The sequence below is a fragment of the Acanthochromis polyacanthus genome, chromosome 3 (genome assembly GCF_021347895.1).
Source record: "Acanthochromis polyacanthus isolate Apoly-LR-REF ecotype Palm Island chromosome 3, KAUST_Apoly_ChrSc, whole genome shotgun sequence".
Lineage (NCBI taxonomy): Eukaryota > Metazoa > Chordata > Actinopteri > Pomacentridae > Acanthochromis > Acanthochromis polyacanthus.
In genome coordinates, this window is record NC_067115.1 from 16,953,053 (window position 1) to 16,969,656 (window position 16,604).

At 41.1% G+C, this 16,604-nt stretch overlaps 1 protein-coding gene across 8 annotated transcripts in view; it reads right to left on the bottom strand.

Moving 5' to 3' along the window:
* Positions 1–16,604, bottom strand: part of pnpla6 (patatin-like phospholipase domain containing 6) — a 34,427-nt gene that overhangs the window by 13,352 nt on the left and 4,471 nt on the right. For all 8 annotated transcript variants that reach the window (XM_022189475.2, XM_022189474.2, XM_022189472.2 and 5 more), the window contains exons 2-27: positions 15,870–15,958; positions 13,759–13,812; positions 13,371–13,458; positions 13,202–13,284; positions 12,962–13,053; positions 12,686–12,826; positions 10,686–10,845; positions 9,706–9,786; positions 9,123–9,251; positions 8,832–8,912; positions 6,091–6,226; positions 5,872–5,940; positions 4,635–4,735; positions 4,201–4,380; positions 3,684–3,761; positions 3,249–3,454; positions 2,856–2,987; positions 2,547–2,670; positions 2,073–2,186; positions 1,920–1,995; positions 1,653–1,802; positions 1,402–1,465; positions 948–1,116; positions 669–851; positions 460–578; positions 12–168 (exon numbers count right to left, since the gene is read on the bottom strand). In XM_022189475.2, the coding sequence (XP_022045167.1) occupies positions 12–168; positions 460–578; positions 669–851; positions 948–1,116; positions 1,402–1,465; positions 1,653–1,802; positions 1,920–1,995; positions 2,073–2,186; positions 2,547–2,670; positions 2,856–2,987; positions 3,249–3,454; positions 3,684–3,761; positions 4,201–4,380; positions 4,635–4,735; positions 5,872–5,940; positions 6,091–6,226; positions 8,832–8,912; positions 9,123–9,251; positions 9,706–9,786; positions 10,686–10,845; positions 12,686–12,826; positions 12,962–13,053; positions 13,202–13,284; positions 13,371–13,458; positions 13,759–13,812; positions 15,870–15,917 (3,015 nt within the window). In that variant the 5' untranslated portion in view covers positions 15,918–15,958. The remainder of the gene's footprint in view (positions 1–11; positions 169–459; positions 579–668; positions 852–947; positions 1,117–1,401; positions 1,466–1,652; positions 1,803–1,919; positions 1,996–2,072; positions 2,187–2,546; positions 2,671–2,855; positions 2,988–3,248; positions 3,455–3,683; positions 3,762–4,200; positions 4,381–4,634; positions 4,736–5,871; positions 5,941–6,090; positions 6,227–8,831; positions 8,913–9,122; positions 9,252–9,705; positions 9,787–10,685; positions 10,846–12,685; positions 12,827–12,961; positions 13,054–13,201; positions 13,285–13,370; positions 13,459–13,758; positions 13,813–15,869; positions 15,959–16,604) is intronic.

Here is a 16,604-nt window from a genome sequence, read left to right on the forward strand (position 1 = left end):
ATGTACTGCACCTTGGACCACTCTCTGGCCCTCTGTTTGGTTCGTACGGCACTCCTCTCCTCAGCATACAGTGCACCAATGAATGAGCCAATCGAGGTCCCACCCACTATGTCAATAGGAATCCCTGCTTCCTCCATAGCTTTTATCACACCCACATGGGAGCAACCTCTGCATGAAGGAAAGCAAATACTTTAGACAGCAGGCAGGTGTGTAAGATGACAAATGGATTTCTAACCTTAAAGTCTAAACAGTACAAATCACTGAAGTTTCAAAACAGAAAACAGGAAATTCTTTTTCTAACGCTCCATTACTTTGTGTATATGAGGCACAAAAAGCTGTATTTTCACATTAGAACACTTTACCTGCAACATCACACACAAAAATAAATGAAAGGCAGCTTGATTTGCTTAACAAGATTGGACAGCTTATTGTGGCTCAGATCTTTCAGTGACTGCTCACCTAGCTCCACCTCCTCCCAGCACAACGGCAATGCTGTTTCCAGTCAGGACTCGGGCCAGCCGAGAGAAGTCACTGTGTCTGTCTGCCGTTTTCTCAAACACCTTCTCATATACCTCCCTCTACGCAGACATTAAAATGAAAACTGCATTATACAGTAATAGTAAATTCACAGAAAACAGCTAGAAATTTTGTCAAAATCGGCTTCATACCAGTTTGCTGGGACTGCGTCTGGAGAAAACTCTACGGGGACATTTGAGGTGGAGATGCCCTGAGCACCAGCTACGCATGTTGAGCCACTCAACTGTCCTGGAGGGGCCAGGTCCATCCTCTCTGTGCAGAAGGACCAGCTGTTTCAGAGCCCGGACTGCTGTGTTCTCCAGCATCTGCTCCAACTGGATGGAAAGAAAGGAGTGGGAAGAGAATAAGAGTTGAATGGTGACCATTATATTCTTCCCTTCCCAGGTCCTCAGCTGCACACACACACATACTTCTCCCAGCGTAGGTTCCTGGTCGCCCAGGCCAACAATGAGGATGCAGTCAGCCTGGCGGATGCAGCGCTGTGTCCATGGGGTCATGCTGTTGTCAGTCTGATACAGGACAATACGATTGATGTCCTCCTGCTGGGCCAGCCAGCCAGAGAGACGATATTCATGTATACTGATGGACAGAGAAGAAAAGCAGAGATGAGGATATGGAACAGCATCTTAATTTATTAAAACAGACACAGACAATGACTAAAAAGGATGATAATGAACAAAAACAACAAAAGATTAACAACTGTTTATGTACAAGGGAAAAGGCAATAACAATAAGAACAAATAAGAGATACAGCAAGTACAGTCAAACTAAAATGGGAAAAACTAAAGAGGAAGATATGATCATAGCAGCTGGCTTTTGTGATGATAGAATTGACTGAGATTATTCTCTCGTTATCAGACTGACCTGTCCAAAGCAGAAGCACCCAGACGCTCTCTGATTATGTCACTGGTTAATAGTAGAGTGGGCCCTATGAGAGTCAAACAGAGGCAGTTTAAACTGTGTGTATACAATGAATAAAAAAGAAAAGAGCATCCATGAATCTTTCAATCTGTTTAACTTAAAAATACTGAATTGTGATGCAACTACATAGAAATCCAGCAATCCCACAGAAAAAAGGAGTTGTGCTGGACAAACAAAAAAATCAGTGTGTCTACCGATGGCACTGAGGGCATGGCTGAGCTCCAGGTTGAACGCGTTGATCGGCACTTCATCACAGACAGGCAGCACAGCCACAGTGGAGAGGTTGCTGGCAGGGTTGGTGACATCTGCACTTGTTGCCATACTGGGCAGACTGAAAGCTGAACCTGGCAGACAGAAACACAGTGTGAGACGGAAGCATGTGAGAAAAGCTTGAGGGTGCAGTAAGAAAGACAGAGGGAGGAAGTTTATGCGCAGGTAATCCCCCCTCTTCCCAATTTTACCTGAGAATGGCCCCCGACCCTGCTGAAGGTTACCCAGAATCTTCTGACCTAACAAGTGGATCAACCTAGTCACCACCTAAACACAGAAATGAAACCTTAGTATTACACAGTACACAACATTTCAACCAAGTTTTCATCAGAGAAGTCACATACCTGTGGATATCGCCTTTTGATGTTGTTGAGTGTTCCTTCAGGCAGTTTAACCAGCTCCGTGTCTCTCACAGCATGGACGGTGGTGGCTCTTGGCTGTCTGGTCAAGGCCTCCACCTAACATGTGAAGCAGAATATCACAAAGTTCTATTTTAAAGCTATTATTAGCGATAGCAAATTAGTAATGATAAACTGTTGCCAGCATTTAAACCTACATGACTGGGCTGGTCAGTCACTCAAAACTGGGCAAAAACATATAAAATAACATGTCTGTCTTAACTACTGATCTTGTATAAGAAAGACATTTGACCTAGATTGTGCTAATGTAGAATATTGCCCCCACCCATGTTACGCTACAAGCAGTTGCTGGTTTAAAACTGCTACACTGCACTAATACCAAAACTATTCACAAAAGAAACCTTTAAAACACAATTAATATTAAATTAGAGGCAGAATTAGACTTTGACTTGTTCTCACCACGCCAATGAGGTCTCCTCTTCCATACTCCCCCACCAGTTCTTTCTTGCCGTTTGCCTTGCGGATGACTGAACGCAGACGTCCATTTAGAACAATGTAGGTGCAGTCTGACTGGTCGTCCTGTCTGCAGATGTGAGGAGAAAAAAAATAACAGATTTTAGAGTAGTCATTACAAATTTTTTGTGAATAAATAGTGTGAGAGAATGAAAATGACTATGTTAAAACAGCTCAGTGATCAAGCATTGTTTGCACACATAAAATACTTCGCTTTAAAAAAAATATGTCTGTCCAGGGTAAAGCTGAGAGTACCTGTAGAGGGCTCTGCCAGCTTCTACAGCCATCCAGTCAATGGCAAAGTCCATCTGCCTGACAAAAGCAGACATTCGGATGGCGACCGTATGGGCAACGCTAAGCACCACACTGGGCTGCTCCCTCATGATCCTGCAGGGGGCAGCACACAGAAAAGTTACAGAGAGAACAAAGACTTGCTTATTCCACCATAAAATATGGTCAAAGTGAAGAAATGAGGCAAAACTTGAGGACTCTTACAATGCAGAAAAATTCAGTTCGAAATTCTACCAAATTTTGTGCTCTGGTTGAATGGAATAATGTAAGAATTGCAGCTTATAAATGGCCAGTGGTGATTTATCACTACGTCTGTGAAAAAATCTCACAATTTGCACGTAAAGCAGAATGACTCACTCATAGAAGTCTGACTTTGAGATCTTCAAATAAGTACAGTCTCGGACAGCCTTGATGGTAAAAATAAGGGGCTCTCCAGTGAGCACAGCGAGCTGACCCACCATCTCTCCCGGGTGGGTCACAAACAAGCAGACGGCTTCCTGCTTGTTGATCATCCGCTGGTAGACGTGCAGACAACCAGACAAGACAAAGTGCAGACTCACGTCCTTAAGAAGTGAAAGCAGGAAGAGCGAGAAAGCAGAAACAGGAGGACAAACATAACTTCTATTGAATTATCTCACACATTAGACCTTTTTTCTTGGCAGTGATCGAGTTCCTATATTTACTATATCTGATTACTATTCTTGCTACTGCTTTACCATTACAGCTTTTGGGAGGCAGATCGATTCTTTTTAGTTTTCAAAAAGCAGGTCCAGTGTGTCTTCTGTAAAGTACCTGGTCTCCCTGTTTTGCTAAGACAGCTCCAGCTTTTGCATGATGCAGAGTCACTTTCCCATTTAACAAGGCTGGGTCCTGAAATAGAGAAGACAGAAAGAGAAAAAAGTCTAAAATATAAAGTCGAGCAGTAATAAATAGTGAAGTAGAGTGGAAGAACAAAATGGACAAAATGTCTTCATTGTCCTTTGCTGTATATAATTCTGTGACATTTATTTAATCTATCATACTTTGATCTAGTTACAGTAATGTGATATTTTGAAAGATTAAGTGCAGCAATACCAACTCCGAGGCACAGAGCCAGGTTTTACCACATATTGCATCAAATAAATAGATAAAACTTCCCACCACAGATGTAGCACAGAAGTCTTTGGATTTTCTAATGCAAACACATGGAAACTCATCGCTAACATCATTTTGTCACAACAAAATGCATCCAGCTATACAGCTGCAGCTGGTAACGGTGATGATGTCATGTGAAGAGACTGCCTAAGGAACAGAATAACGAAAAACAAACCTCAATCCTCATGAGTCTGAGAACCTCTTTCTGAGCTTCTTCAAACAGAGCAGCACTGGATCGAATGGATACAGGTGTGAAAATATTATCCACAGCTGGCTCTTCCTCTGGATAAAGGTAGATCCCTGATGGAACTTCATCCACTGTCACCCTCCTCTCACGTTGGTCCTGGGATACTGACTGTAATTACACACGCAATGATTCATTCTGAAATAGTACAACCTCCTATTCTTTTCTTTGCTTCAGATATTGTCATATATGTAGCCAAACTTAAACAAAATGTAAATATTCTTAAGTATACCCCATTGAGTAACCTATATTCTTTGTTCATTAATGACAGAGCAGTTGTTTAGGCAGCTACCCAGTTTCATGTCAGCGAACCAATAAAGTTGACCTTATCTCATTTGTGTCCCAAGATTCTGCAGCGTACTGACCCGAGTAAAGGTAGGAGGAGTGTTGCCATCCTCTGCAGAGACAGAAATCCTTCCTCTTTCATATGCCATGTCAAAGTCTGATCTCAGACCTTTCTGTATACCTGTACAAACAATACAAAAGCATTTTTTAGTCTTGAATCAACTACTCAGCATGGTTAGGCAAAAACAATCCATCTTAACGTAGGTGGACGTTTATGTTTGAGAAGAACAAATGAACAGCTTAAAAGTCCAAAAATAAAATGTACTGCATACTTAAAAAAAACAAGTTGACAATTTACAGCTGTTTTCATGACCTAGATTAAGCTGTTTGTACACATATTTCCATCATATGCAATGTTACAGTCAAAATATATCTAAAAATCACAAAACAACAAACAAATCTATCTTTAAACCATCCCATCCAATTGTCCTATAAGCCTTTTTGTGAGCACCATCAGAAATGCCCAGATTGTAGCACATCTCTGTTCACTGTGCGCAAACAACAGTAGGAAAGCAAACCTTTTTGCATCTTGTAGCTGTCTGATTTGTAGAATCCAAAAATTTAGGCATGTAAAGTTGAGAAACAGAAACTAAATGGTGCTAAAAAAAACAAACTTATTTTGATTATTTAAAGTTGAATGCAGACAGAGCAAAGAGTCTAACATGCTCAAACAAACCCAATCCTAATCTGTGTAATTTCAAATGTAAAATGAGTTTGTCTTTCTTTACTGTTGCAAGAACATTACTCAATTACAACCGTGTGTTCATTTCACGTGCTGGGCTTTGCACGCTCCACAATTTCGCTGTTATCACATCTCAACATCTCTGTCATTACAGCCATAAACCCTTCTGACCTGACATGTCATTATCTGCAAAAGCTTGAGCTGCTTTTGCTTGCCAATTTAACTGCCCTGTTAAATGGAGTTATTTTCTATCTCTGGAGCAGCTACGACGAGATTAATAAGTGTTCACACCTGACCAAAACAAGCAGCCTAAAAGGGATCCATAGGATAAACACAACAGAAAGTGACCGAGGTGAACACGCCTTAAGATGAGTACATGTGGTACATTGGAGATCCAGAGCAGCCAAACTTTTTGTCACATAATTCAGCTAATCATTTTCTTCAAGCATCTCAGCTATGTTTTCGCACAATTTCTCAAAGTAGCACATTGCACAGGAACAAAATATTCTGGTACTGGCATAGTTTAAGAACAGCGAGACAGTATAATCGCTCGGAACAGGAGAGAAGCCTCTCACCAGCAATGTCCACAGGCATGGAGATTGTCCTACTAAGAGTTGGCACTGTTCCATCCTTCCCTTGTTCTCCTGTGAAGAAATAAAATGTGCAGGACTAATCAGTAAACAGAAAGCAAAGCCAGCGGTGAAAAATAAAAATATAAAGCTTTACTTAAAACCTGTACATGGGTTCAGTTTCTTATATCTCATGAGTGAGTTCGCTGTACACCTATACCCGACCTGCAGCTTCACCCTTGATGGCAGCTTCTCGATGCTCCTCAGACACTGTTAGGCTGCCAAAGCGCTTGCCGTGTCGGACAGGACTGGTGCGAGTAGCGTGGGGTGATTGAGGTGGCAGACGTGAGGGCTGCATTTCCTATAAGACAAATGCGGGTATTGTAGAAATGATGTATGTGAGGTACACGTTTCAATGGAGCGTGTGTTAGGAAAGCGGAAAACAAGACACAACCGTAGCATTTGATGACTCAAATCATAATAAAAACTCTATGCGCACTACTGAGCCTGTTAGGTTCCAAGGGCAATGAAATGCATGACTGTTCCTGGGACAAGATGGGACCAAGTGTGCCAGAAACTTGTCTGATGCATCAAATCTGGCTAATTTGTTGCCAATGTGATGCCACATTCGGTTTGCTCTGAGCCCACATATTCAATGATGCATATCAGCGTTTCAGCAGTTACCATGTGGTGATTTTGGCTCCATTAAATAACTTTGCAGTACTTCAGATTCACAAAACTTTATTTGTCCCCAGGGGGCAATTAAAAATTGATAACACACTAATATTCACATAAATAATCATCTTGTTAGCAATTTGTAGACATCCAAGGTTCTCTATAAATCTGCGGACAGCTTCACTGAGCTGCTTTCTTTTGTCATAGCTGGTGATTTTAACACTGATTATCTCAAGATCAAACCTGCAAAGGAATTCCGTGGTTTACTTGGAACTCTTGATCTGTTCCACCGTGTAAAAAGGCCCACACACATTTAGCATTTGCCGTCAGGAATGTTGGCCCTTCTCCCAATACCCAAACCAGATCAAAGAACGCATATCAATGAGTACACTACCAGAACACTGCTGTCGCCATACAGAAGCAATTTGGATACACCTACTCTATGCATTTCTATCGATAATAAAACTCTGGAGGATGTAGTGAAGTATTTTAGTTATTCTGCCTTCTATTTTGAACATCCTGCCATCCAGATATTCAAAAATGTCTTAAACTGTGGGTTGATGAGCTGGAAACTGTCATTTTGTCACTCCAATCACACATTTTTGTCAAAATCAATCAGTATTTCTGCTGGTAAACCACTTCTAAAGAAATTTTAACTTAAAAATTCACTGCGCATGCAATTGGAGAATTTACAATATGTTAAAGATAGATTTCAATCTGTTTTCAAAAGATATCACAGAACCAAGACAGCACTGACAGATGTGTTAAATGACATTTGTCTGACTACTGATTTAGAAAAAGCAGGTGGGATTGTCTACTACAGCCTTTTGTCAGTTTAGATCATAGCTTGGCAAGGGCTGTACTGTTAAACCGGTACCTGGGGCTTCCCCATGACAGGCAAAGTCCCCAAAGGTTCAATTCATGCATCAGTGTTATTTAACCTGTACATGTTCTGTCCTGATCAAACAAATACATGAGAGTAAAATTGTTTATTACAGCCATTCACACACCATTCAGATTCACTTCATTCAATGCTTGGAACACATTGACGCAAGGATAAAATTAATAAAAGTTACTGCTTGATTCCTGACCTGTAAAGATGAAAACTCACATCACAAATCTCTGTAAGCATCAGCAGCAACACAAGGGCAGTAAATAAATCAGCATCTCAAACAAACAGCAAGAACTGGACTGAACAAGATGTAGAGAAGCTCATTCACTGCCTTCATCTCAAGCAGGGTGAACAACAAATGGTGCTAATTAAGAGCACTGCTGCCAAAGTTCTAACAAAAAACAAGACAACTAAGCAGATTACTCCTGTTCTTTATTCTCTCCATTGGTGTGTAGTACCTGACGCTGCTTTATGAAGCACTTCTAACAGTCTAAGGCACACCTGTGCACTAATCATGGTGTCTAATCAGCATCTTGATATGGCACACCTGTGAGGGGGGATGGATTATCTCAGCAAAGGAGAAGGGCTCACTATCACAGATTTAGATGGATTTGTGAACAATATTTGAGAGAAATGGTGCTATTGTGTATTTGGAAAAAGTTTTAGATCTTTGAGTTCATCTCATAAAAAATGGGAGCAAAAACAAAAGTGTTGCATTTATATTTTTGTTGAGTGTATGAACCCATTAGTAACAGTTGGTAATTACTCAAATAAAGCGATAAATCTATATTATAACCTTGGAACAAACCCCATTTCGCTCATGTCGGCATGTTTGAGAACTTGTTTTTACACAGGCAGTCAGCCCATCCCAGAGCTGTCAGTTAGTGTGTCCTTGTGATCTTTATGTTCACACACACCCACTCACAGATGCAGCTGGCATGCTCCCTCCAAGCTCCCAGCTATGATTTTTAAGTAATTTAAGGTAAGTAGAAGGCACAGCAAGTACAGTGAAAATCTGTCTCGTGAAAAACAGTAGCAGTCCCTGGTGCAGACGAGTTAGAACTGGTACAAAAAAAAAAAGGCAGCCATTGCAGTCCTGTGGGCACACTTGGCTTCAGTAAACATCAACCCAGCACAGAAGAAAGCTTTCTGCAAATGCTGCGAGGAAGAAGTTGTCGCTCTGAAGGGAACACAACAATCTGTTTTTGTATATTTTGTTGCTGTTCTTTCCCTTCATAAAGCACTTTGAATTGTCTCTATGTTTATAATGGCCTTTATAAATAAAGCTGATGATGTTAAACCCCTGACAAATGTCAAAGCACATTGCACGCAGATGTTCGCATGGGAGTTCCTACTGCACTGTGTTTGAATGTGTTTCTGTGTGTGTGAGAAAACTTACATGACTGAAGAGCTCATTGGTCAGACCCAGATAGTTGTGCAGAGCTAGGACTGTTACTCTTTGGAGGCGAACCATGATAATCTGAGCAGATACAACAGGAAATGAGTGATTTAATGTAGCAAATGAAAACAGGCAGATGCTTCTATTTAAAGCCATATCATGTCTTTGACAGCATAGGTTTCTAGTCTACAGTACACTATGATGAACATGAATCCATATGTAGGAGTCTAGTTCATCTACTCAGTACTACAGTAAATATTGGGAAATGAATACAAAGCAAACACAACTCACCTGTACTACTCGCACTAAGCTCTCAGGGTACTTCTCAAATATTGACAGGAAGGCCTCTACAGGTAAACGGAGAACAGTGGAAACCTCTGCAGCCCGTGCTGACACTGTTCTGTAAGGCTTCTGGTGGCCCTGCACACAAAGATCCCAAAAAACACCTCATATTTTCTGAATCGACCTGCAGTCACAGAAGCTCCTAAATAGGATGTTGCATCTTATAGTAATTGTGTTGGTACACATTTGAAAAAAGGGAAGCCTGTTGGGGTAATATTATAGCAGCACTCTACATTTCAGACACACTATGTAACCACTGCAATGGTAAAAAACTGAATCACAACTAAATTACAACTGCTGATCAACGTGTTAGTCATATCCATACCAGTGCAAATGGTTTGTTGAGTCATCTGAGGATGAAAGAATCTAGCAGGAAGTGGGTAGGGTCAAACACAGTGATGCAAAAGCATGTGTCTCATATGACAATACGCGAATTATGTGTAGGTGTGTGCATTGAAGAAGCCCATAGGTATGGGGCGTCACCTTTGCTTGTGCAGCTTTGTGAGTGTGGCAAGCAGTGGGTGTGACCTACTGTGATGACATCCAGAATGCTGAGGAGGCTGTGGACACTGTCTCCTGGGTAAACCTCCTTCACCACACTTTCTTTGCCATCCTGGAAGTGAAGTAATCAGACATTTACACTGGTGTACACATCAACCAATTGGTGTTTTTTGGGGTATTATATAGGGTGGGCCTTAAGTTTCCATACATACGAAAATCTATAATGTATATATTTTCTTATGTTTCAGATACCCTAGAAGATGCATTTAACACTATCTTTGGAGGGCACTTGAAGGCCACAGTGTATCAGGTGAAGATAAGAGACATAAATCATCTCAAGGAACGTATCACCAACGCCATCACAAGCATAACTTTAACTGTGCTAATGCAAGTTCATCAACAGTGGAAAACACGTATTAATATGTTTTCGAAACAATGGTAATCATATAGAGAACATTGTATAAATAAAAAAGGTTGTCCAACATAACATGTATGTATGGAAACTTATGGCCCACCCTGTGTTGTTCTAGCTATAGATAAAACCTGCAACAGTATCTTAGTCGGAGCAAAAATCCCAGGTAAGACTTGTTAAATAGCCTGAAAATTAAATAATACTGGCTTTAAAGGAAGAGATTGTCCAAGTCAAATGCTACCATCAATGAGTTGCGAAAGTTAAAACTCCCATTTGTTAAGCTCCTAAGTAGATTTACTCTCCAGTGAGTGAGTGTGAGAGAGAGAGAGAGAGAGAGAGAGAGAGAGAGAGAGAGAGAGAGAGTGAGAGTGAGAGTGAGAGAGAGAGAGAGAGAGAGAGTGAGAGTGAGAGTGAGAGTGAGAGTGAGTGAGAGAGAGAGAGAGAGAGAGAGAGAGAGAGAGAGAGAGAGAGAGAGAGAGAGAGAGAGAGAGAGAGAGAGAGAGAGAGAGAGAGAGAGAGAGAGAGAGAGAGCTTGTTTTAGGCTTCGAACATGCATTACATTTACAGGTAAAAAGAGTAATAGGGATATACATGCGTACCGTTCCATTAAGGCACAGTTCTAGTTTTCCATCCTGAACTACATAGATGCTGCTGTCAGGCTGGCCTGGCCTGAAAACATACTCCCCTTGTTGGAATTGCACAAACACCATGTGTTTGCAGAGCTCCAGGAAGAGGGGTTTCTCAAAGTGACCCAGCACACTGAGGACAAAAAGAGAGGTTAAGAGGGGCACACGTACCTGCAACTACCTGGTATGTACTAATAAGCAGTAAACAGTAATGTGGTCTGCCTGAGTTTAGCTGTGTATTTACAATGCTTATAAAAAGTATTCAGAAAAGTTTTCCTTTTTTTAAATCGCCTTTCGACATTGAATCATGGTCACTTGGCTTTCATTTACAAGAGTCTACAAAGAGACTTTTTTATATCTATGTGAAAACAAATTCCTTCAAAGTAATGTCAATTAATTAAAATCTAAAATGTAAAACAAGTGACTGCACCCCCTACAGGTCAGTATTTAGTAGATGCACTTTTGTCCACAATTAGATCAATAAGCCTGTGCAGACAAGGCTCCAATCAGCCTTGCAAAACTGGACACTGCAATTTCACTCCATTCCCTTTTGCAAAACTGTCAGATTGCACATGGACTGTGAGTGAGCAGCGATTTTCAAATCCAGCCACAAATTATCTATTCGATTGGGGTCTAGGCTCTGAGTCTTTAAACCACTTATGTGTAGCTATACTTGTATGCCTCAGGTCACTGTCTTGCTTGAAAAAAATCTTCTCCAAAGTTGCAGTGCTTTTGCAGACTGCATGATGTTGTCCTCTGGCATTTCCCTATACTTCGCTGCCTTCATTTTACCCTCTACCTTTAAAAATCCACGACCTGCCGCTGAGAAGCATCTCCACATTATGATGCTGCCACCACTGTGCTTCACTTTAGGGATGGTGTGTTTGTGATGATATGCACTGTTTGATGTCAGACAAAAATAGCATCTATAATGATGGCCGAAGAACTACTTTTGGCCTGATCAGGCCCAAAAACTTTCTTTCAGCTGACTCTAGAAATTTTCCACATGCCAAGCTGAACCCTAGTCAAGATTTAATAAGTTGTTTTTTTTCTTCCAAAAGTGGCTTTCTCTTTGCTGTTCTCCCATCAAGATTTGACTGGTGAAGAACCTGTCAACAGTTGTTGTATGCACAGTCTCTCCCATCTCAGCTGCTGCTCCTTCAGTGTAATCATAGGTGTCTTGGCGGCCTCCCTTATTAGTCTCTTATACATTGTGAAGACACCCTGCTGTATGCAGATTTACACGAGTCATATTCCTTCCATTTCAAATGGTGAGTGTATCTGCACTCCAAGGGATATTCTGACTTAAACTTCGATAACCTTTTTACAGAGCTGCTTGGAGTGTTTTTTTGTCTTTGTGGTGTAGTACTGATTCACCACCAGGAGTACTGATTCACCAGTGACTAGACCTTCCAGATGTAGGTGGCTTTATACTACATTCCCTTGAGACACATTCCTTTCACTCAGATGGTCTCCATTTCAATAATTGTCTGAGTTGCACAAAGTGTTTGCACCTGTGTTGAATTAGGTGAGTCACTTTAAAGGGCTGAATACTCATGCTGTCACTAATTTTCCCATTCTATATTTTTAATTAGTTGACATTATTCTGTACAAATCAGTTTCTCTTTGGCATGAAAGGGTGTGTTTTTGTAAAGTCTTGCCAAAAAAGACAATAAAATGGAGCATGATTCAATGTTAAAAAGCAATGAAAAAGAAAAATTCCAACGAGGGTCAACGCTTTTTATCGGTACTGTGACTGAACTTTATGAGCACAACTCAACTGTTGCTTCACAACAGAACCACACACCTCAAAGGCTTTCCAACAGGAAAATTTGCTCATGCTTAATACTAATGAATCATGCAAATCCTCTCAATATAGCTGTTTATTGTAACATACAAACAAATTGGCATTTTGAACACATTTTATAGTTCATAATAACACAATTATAAAGACATACAGATGACAAACCTACCGGACATTTTTGAGCATGTAGAGCACCTCAGAGGGGAGGTGGGAGTTGGCCACATCAAACTCAGTAAGGTCTGCTTCCAGCACTGAGGGAGGAGGCTCCTTGGCCTGAAGGGTGGGCACCTCTTTCTTAAAGCGCAGGATCCTAAACAAGGAAACACGGAAACAATGACACAGAGAGAGATCAATAGATGGGGATAAAGGTGAACTCATACTTATCAAAATGTCAGTAAAGTGAAAAGTCTTATGGTTGCTGGCTGTTGTGAGCTGTCTAGTGTACTTTTTGGCAATGTTCAGCATCTTCTGCTTCTTCTTCAGACGTGGCCGAGAGGAGGAGGACGTACCCACCAGGGAAGAGGTAGACTGGGAGACCTGTTGGGAAACAGTTGTGGTGGTTTAAATGTTATTCTCATTATATTAGTTCTGTGTTATGTACTATACTGGAATGGTGGAAAAGTGTGACATGTGACTCCAGCTGCAGACTGGCTTTTTAAATTATCAGTTTCAGTCACACACTTACTTTACGCATGATCTTTCGACCGTAGAACATGACTTTGTCCCTCTTGCGAAAGCGGTATTTGGGTGCCTCCTGAGCTTCTAGGTCTGTGAAATGAGATAAATGAAAAATTAGGATTGAACTACATAAAGCTAATTGACGCCTTCTCAGTACATGCTTCTTAGGTACTAACTTCGAAGCTGAATCCTCCGCAAAATGAAGAAGATGAGGATAGCGATGAGTACTATGGCGATGCCTGCACCAATCACCATCCCCACCATCTGAACAGAGAGAAACAAAAGAACAAAGTTGAATATGTGCGCATAAACAGTGTACTGAATGTATGTCTACTGCTTCAGTGCATATATCTTATCAACTTTAACACCTAATATTGCATCATTATTTAATCTGTGCTATCTAAGTATTAGCGAGCAAAAATGTCTTTCCTTGTTTTCTGACTTCAACTAAGGTGAGACACATATGGTGGAAATGCTATTCCCTGCTGGAGTGTCCAAACAGCAGCTAAATGAGGGCAACGAGAAAAGAAAAACAATCCCAGTGAAACCTCTTTGCACACTCACCATGCTCGTCTGTAGTTCTTCTTCCACAAACGTCTTGATGTTATTAAACCCGTCCTAATGTAACAAGAAAATTGCAGAGACATATTACTAATCTGAAAGAGAAAATGTCATAACTTCTACAATCAGCATGCTAACTGCTGAAACAGCACTGTATGAAGCTGGAGCCCAAAGGCTTCAATTTCACTGAAGTGTAATGGAATGTGGGAATTTGTCCTGGAGGTATTAATGCCTGGCCAGGAGGGGGGGATAAGAATGTAACATCTCATCACATCTTCTCAACACTTTACTTAACATTTACTTCTATTTTTCACAATATCAAAAACAGAACACCACACGGAGCTTCCGAGCTCCCCCCAGTATTTATAGACACATGGCTCCAGATGCAAAGTTGCTGAGCTCACAGGCAACAAAAGGCCCGGCAGGCATTTATCACTAATGTTTTATTACATAAAACTAAACACGTTTTCACTATTAAAACCAACATTGTCAGTGCAGGGAGTGCAAAGATCCTGCGGGCAGAATAGACCTATTTTTATTAGTGTGTGTGTAAATGTGTGCTTGACTAACCATCAGATACACTATTGTAAGAGCAAGAGTAATAGGTTTTTAGTGCTCTGGCTGACAGCCAAAGAGAATACATATCTGTTATCCGTGGTTATTGATTAGCGTGATGAGCTAAGGGCTGTTTGGCAGTAAAAGGCCTAAGCTGGACTCAGGGGATATTGATGGTGGGGCTGACAAATGGTGAGAGTATAGAAAACATGTGTACACGGAAATGCATTTCAGTTGGAGACTTCAAGTACAAACAATGGAGTCTGAAAATCAAAGCATAAGTGTGATAAGTGCATACGTGTGCACAACTGTCTGAAGGCGATGTCTACAACAAATTGACAAGAAGATAAAGATCATACAGTGCATGCATAAGAAACAATGTTTGTCTGGAAAACACAGAAACAAAGTGGGCACGGCCTCTGCTCAAAATCCCCAGTGATTGTGGGAATTCTGCTTCGCTGTGGGTCTATTATGTCCTGTGACTGTGGCTGCTTGGACTCACAAGCTCAATTGAGGAAGAAGGTCTAAATTTACTGGCCACATTTATCTGACCAATGTTGGGAAAAGTTGAGCTTAATACCGACTTTAAAAGAAGCATTGTTATTATCACCTGCTGTTGCTTCTTGTGCTGCTAGCTGGCTGCCATTTTAGTTCTTTTTATGTCGCTAAACATGTACCCTTAGAGGAACTGGCTGTTCCAAGCTGCCACGCAGTTTTTTGTGCTGGCACGATGTAGGGTTGGGCGATAAATCGAATTAATTCGATTAATTCGTCTTTTAAAAAACTGACGATTTGAAAATTTGCCAAATCGGAAAATCGAGGCGAGCGAAAATATATAATACAGATTCTTCTTCTGCCTTTCACGACTTGTGCACTGGCGTTTATTTCCACCTCTCATCTCCTTCCGCCAAAACACTCACACCACTGTCATGGCGAACAGAACGGCAGACGAAGAGTTGGTCGCGAGAAAAGGGCCTCATGTTGCAAAAATTATATGGAAGTAGTTCGGCTTTGACAAGACTGACACAGAGCAAACTACAGTCATGTGCAAGGTTTGCAAAAGTACTGTGAAAACAAAGAGTAGCAGCACAACTAACCTCTTTCAGCACCTCGGGCAGAGGCATCCTAAAGAATGGGAAAAGTGCTCGCAGCTACGGGATTGCGGCATGGCTAGCACTAGCCATAGCAAACAGACCGCAAAGAAACAACAAAAATCGATTAAAATCGTAATCGTCCAAGATGACTAAAAAAAAAAAAAATATCAAGATTTTATTTTTTGGTCATATCGCCCAGCCCTAGCACGATGGCTGTACCCACATTATGTTTTTGTTTGTGAGAGACTTCTTGTCCACTAAAGTAAGTGTTTATCTGCGAAAGCATACTCTGGGGTCGAACTTGTAAAATTGGCATGATGGACAACGCTTCTCCATTTTTCTAACACTCCTTTTTGTCAGGCCACATACCACACTGATATTTCAGGGATGCATTCACTTGAACGCCAAGGTTTTATCAATTGACCCCACGTGTTTGATATATATAACCATAGCAAACAAAGCAACCTCTGAAATGTCTCCTTGGACCTCTTGTTCCGAGGTACTCTGTCCCATTGTAAGCCTGTTTCTTCATAGGGATGGTCCATCAACGGCCACTGGAAAAAAGACAGATATGTATACTCAACAAAAAGCTTTTTGACATGTCACAGCATGGAAAGTACCAGTGTAAAGAATGAAACTAATGTTGACTGAATTCTATTAAGCTGCTTCAGGGGAGTACTACTGTGCATCACGGTCAATCTCACTTCAGTTAGTAAGGCCTGTACGCTCCCTGCTAATACAAGCTAGAATGTTTGCTGTGAAAAAAAAAATCCTGGTCCTGACTTTACAGCTGCATTAATGGAAGAATATCACCTTAAATGCAGGGACTCAATATCATCAAACATGCACTGAAATGTCAGGACTCAGCAGAGTTTGTGTGTAGCTGCAGCCCACAAATGTGAACAAACGCCAAGCTATCACAGCGATTTCAGAGACCTCTCCTACCAAGTGACCACACCGCAGTTTATACAATTAAGAACATTTCTTGCTGGTACTGTGGACACACACATAGATGAAGAAATTGTTCCAAGATACAGCAAAACCAGTAAGGAGAAACCAGGAAACGTGGTTAAAGAGATGCTGTTAGCATAGCCTTTGGGCAGACCGTATGGATGTTCCTGACTAAACTACTTGAATTCTTAACTGTCTGGTTGTAACAACCATAGTTAATCTCTCCTTCAAAATCGCTTTAACTGCACA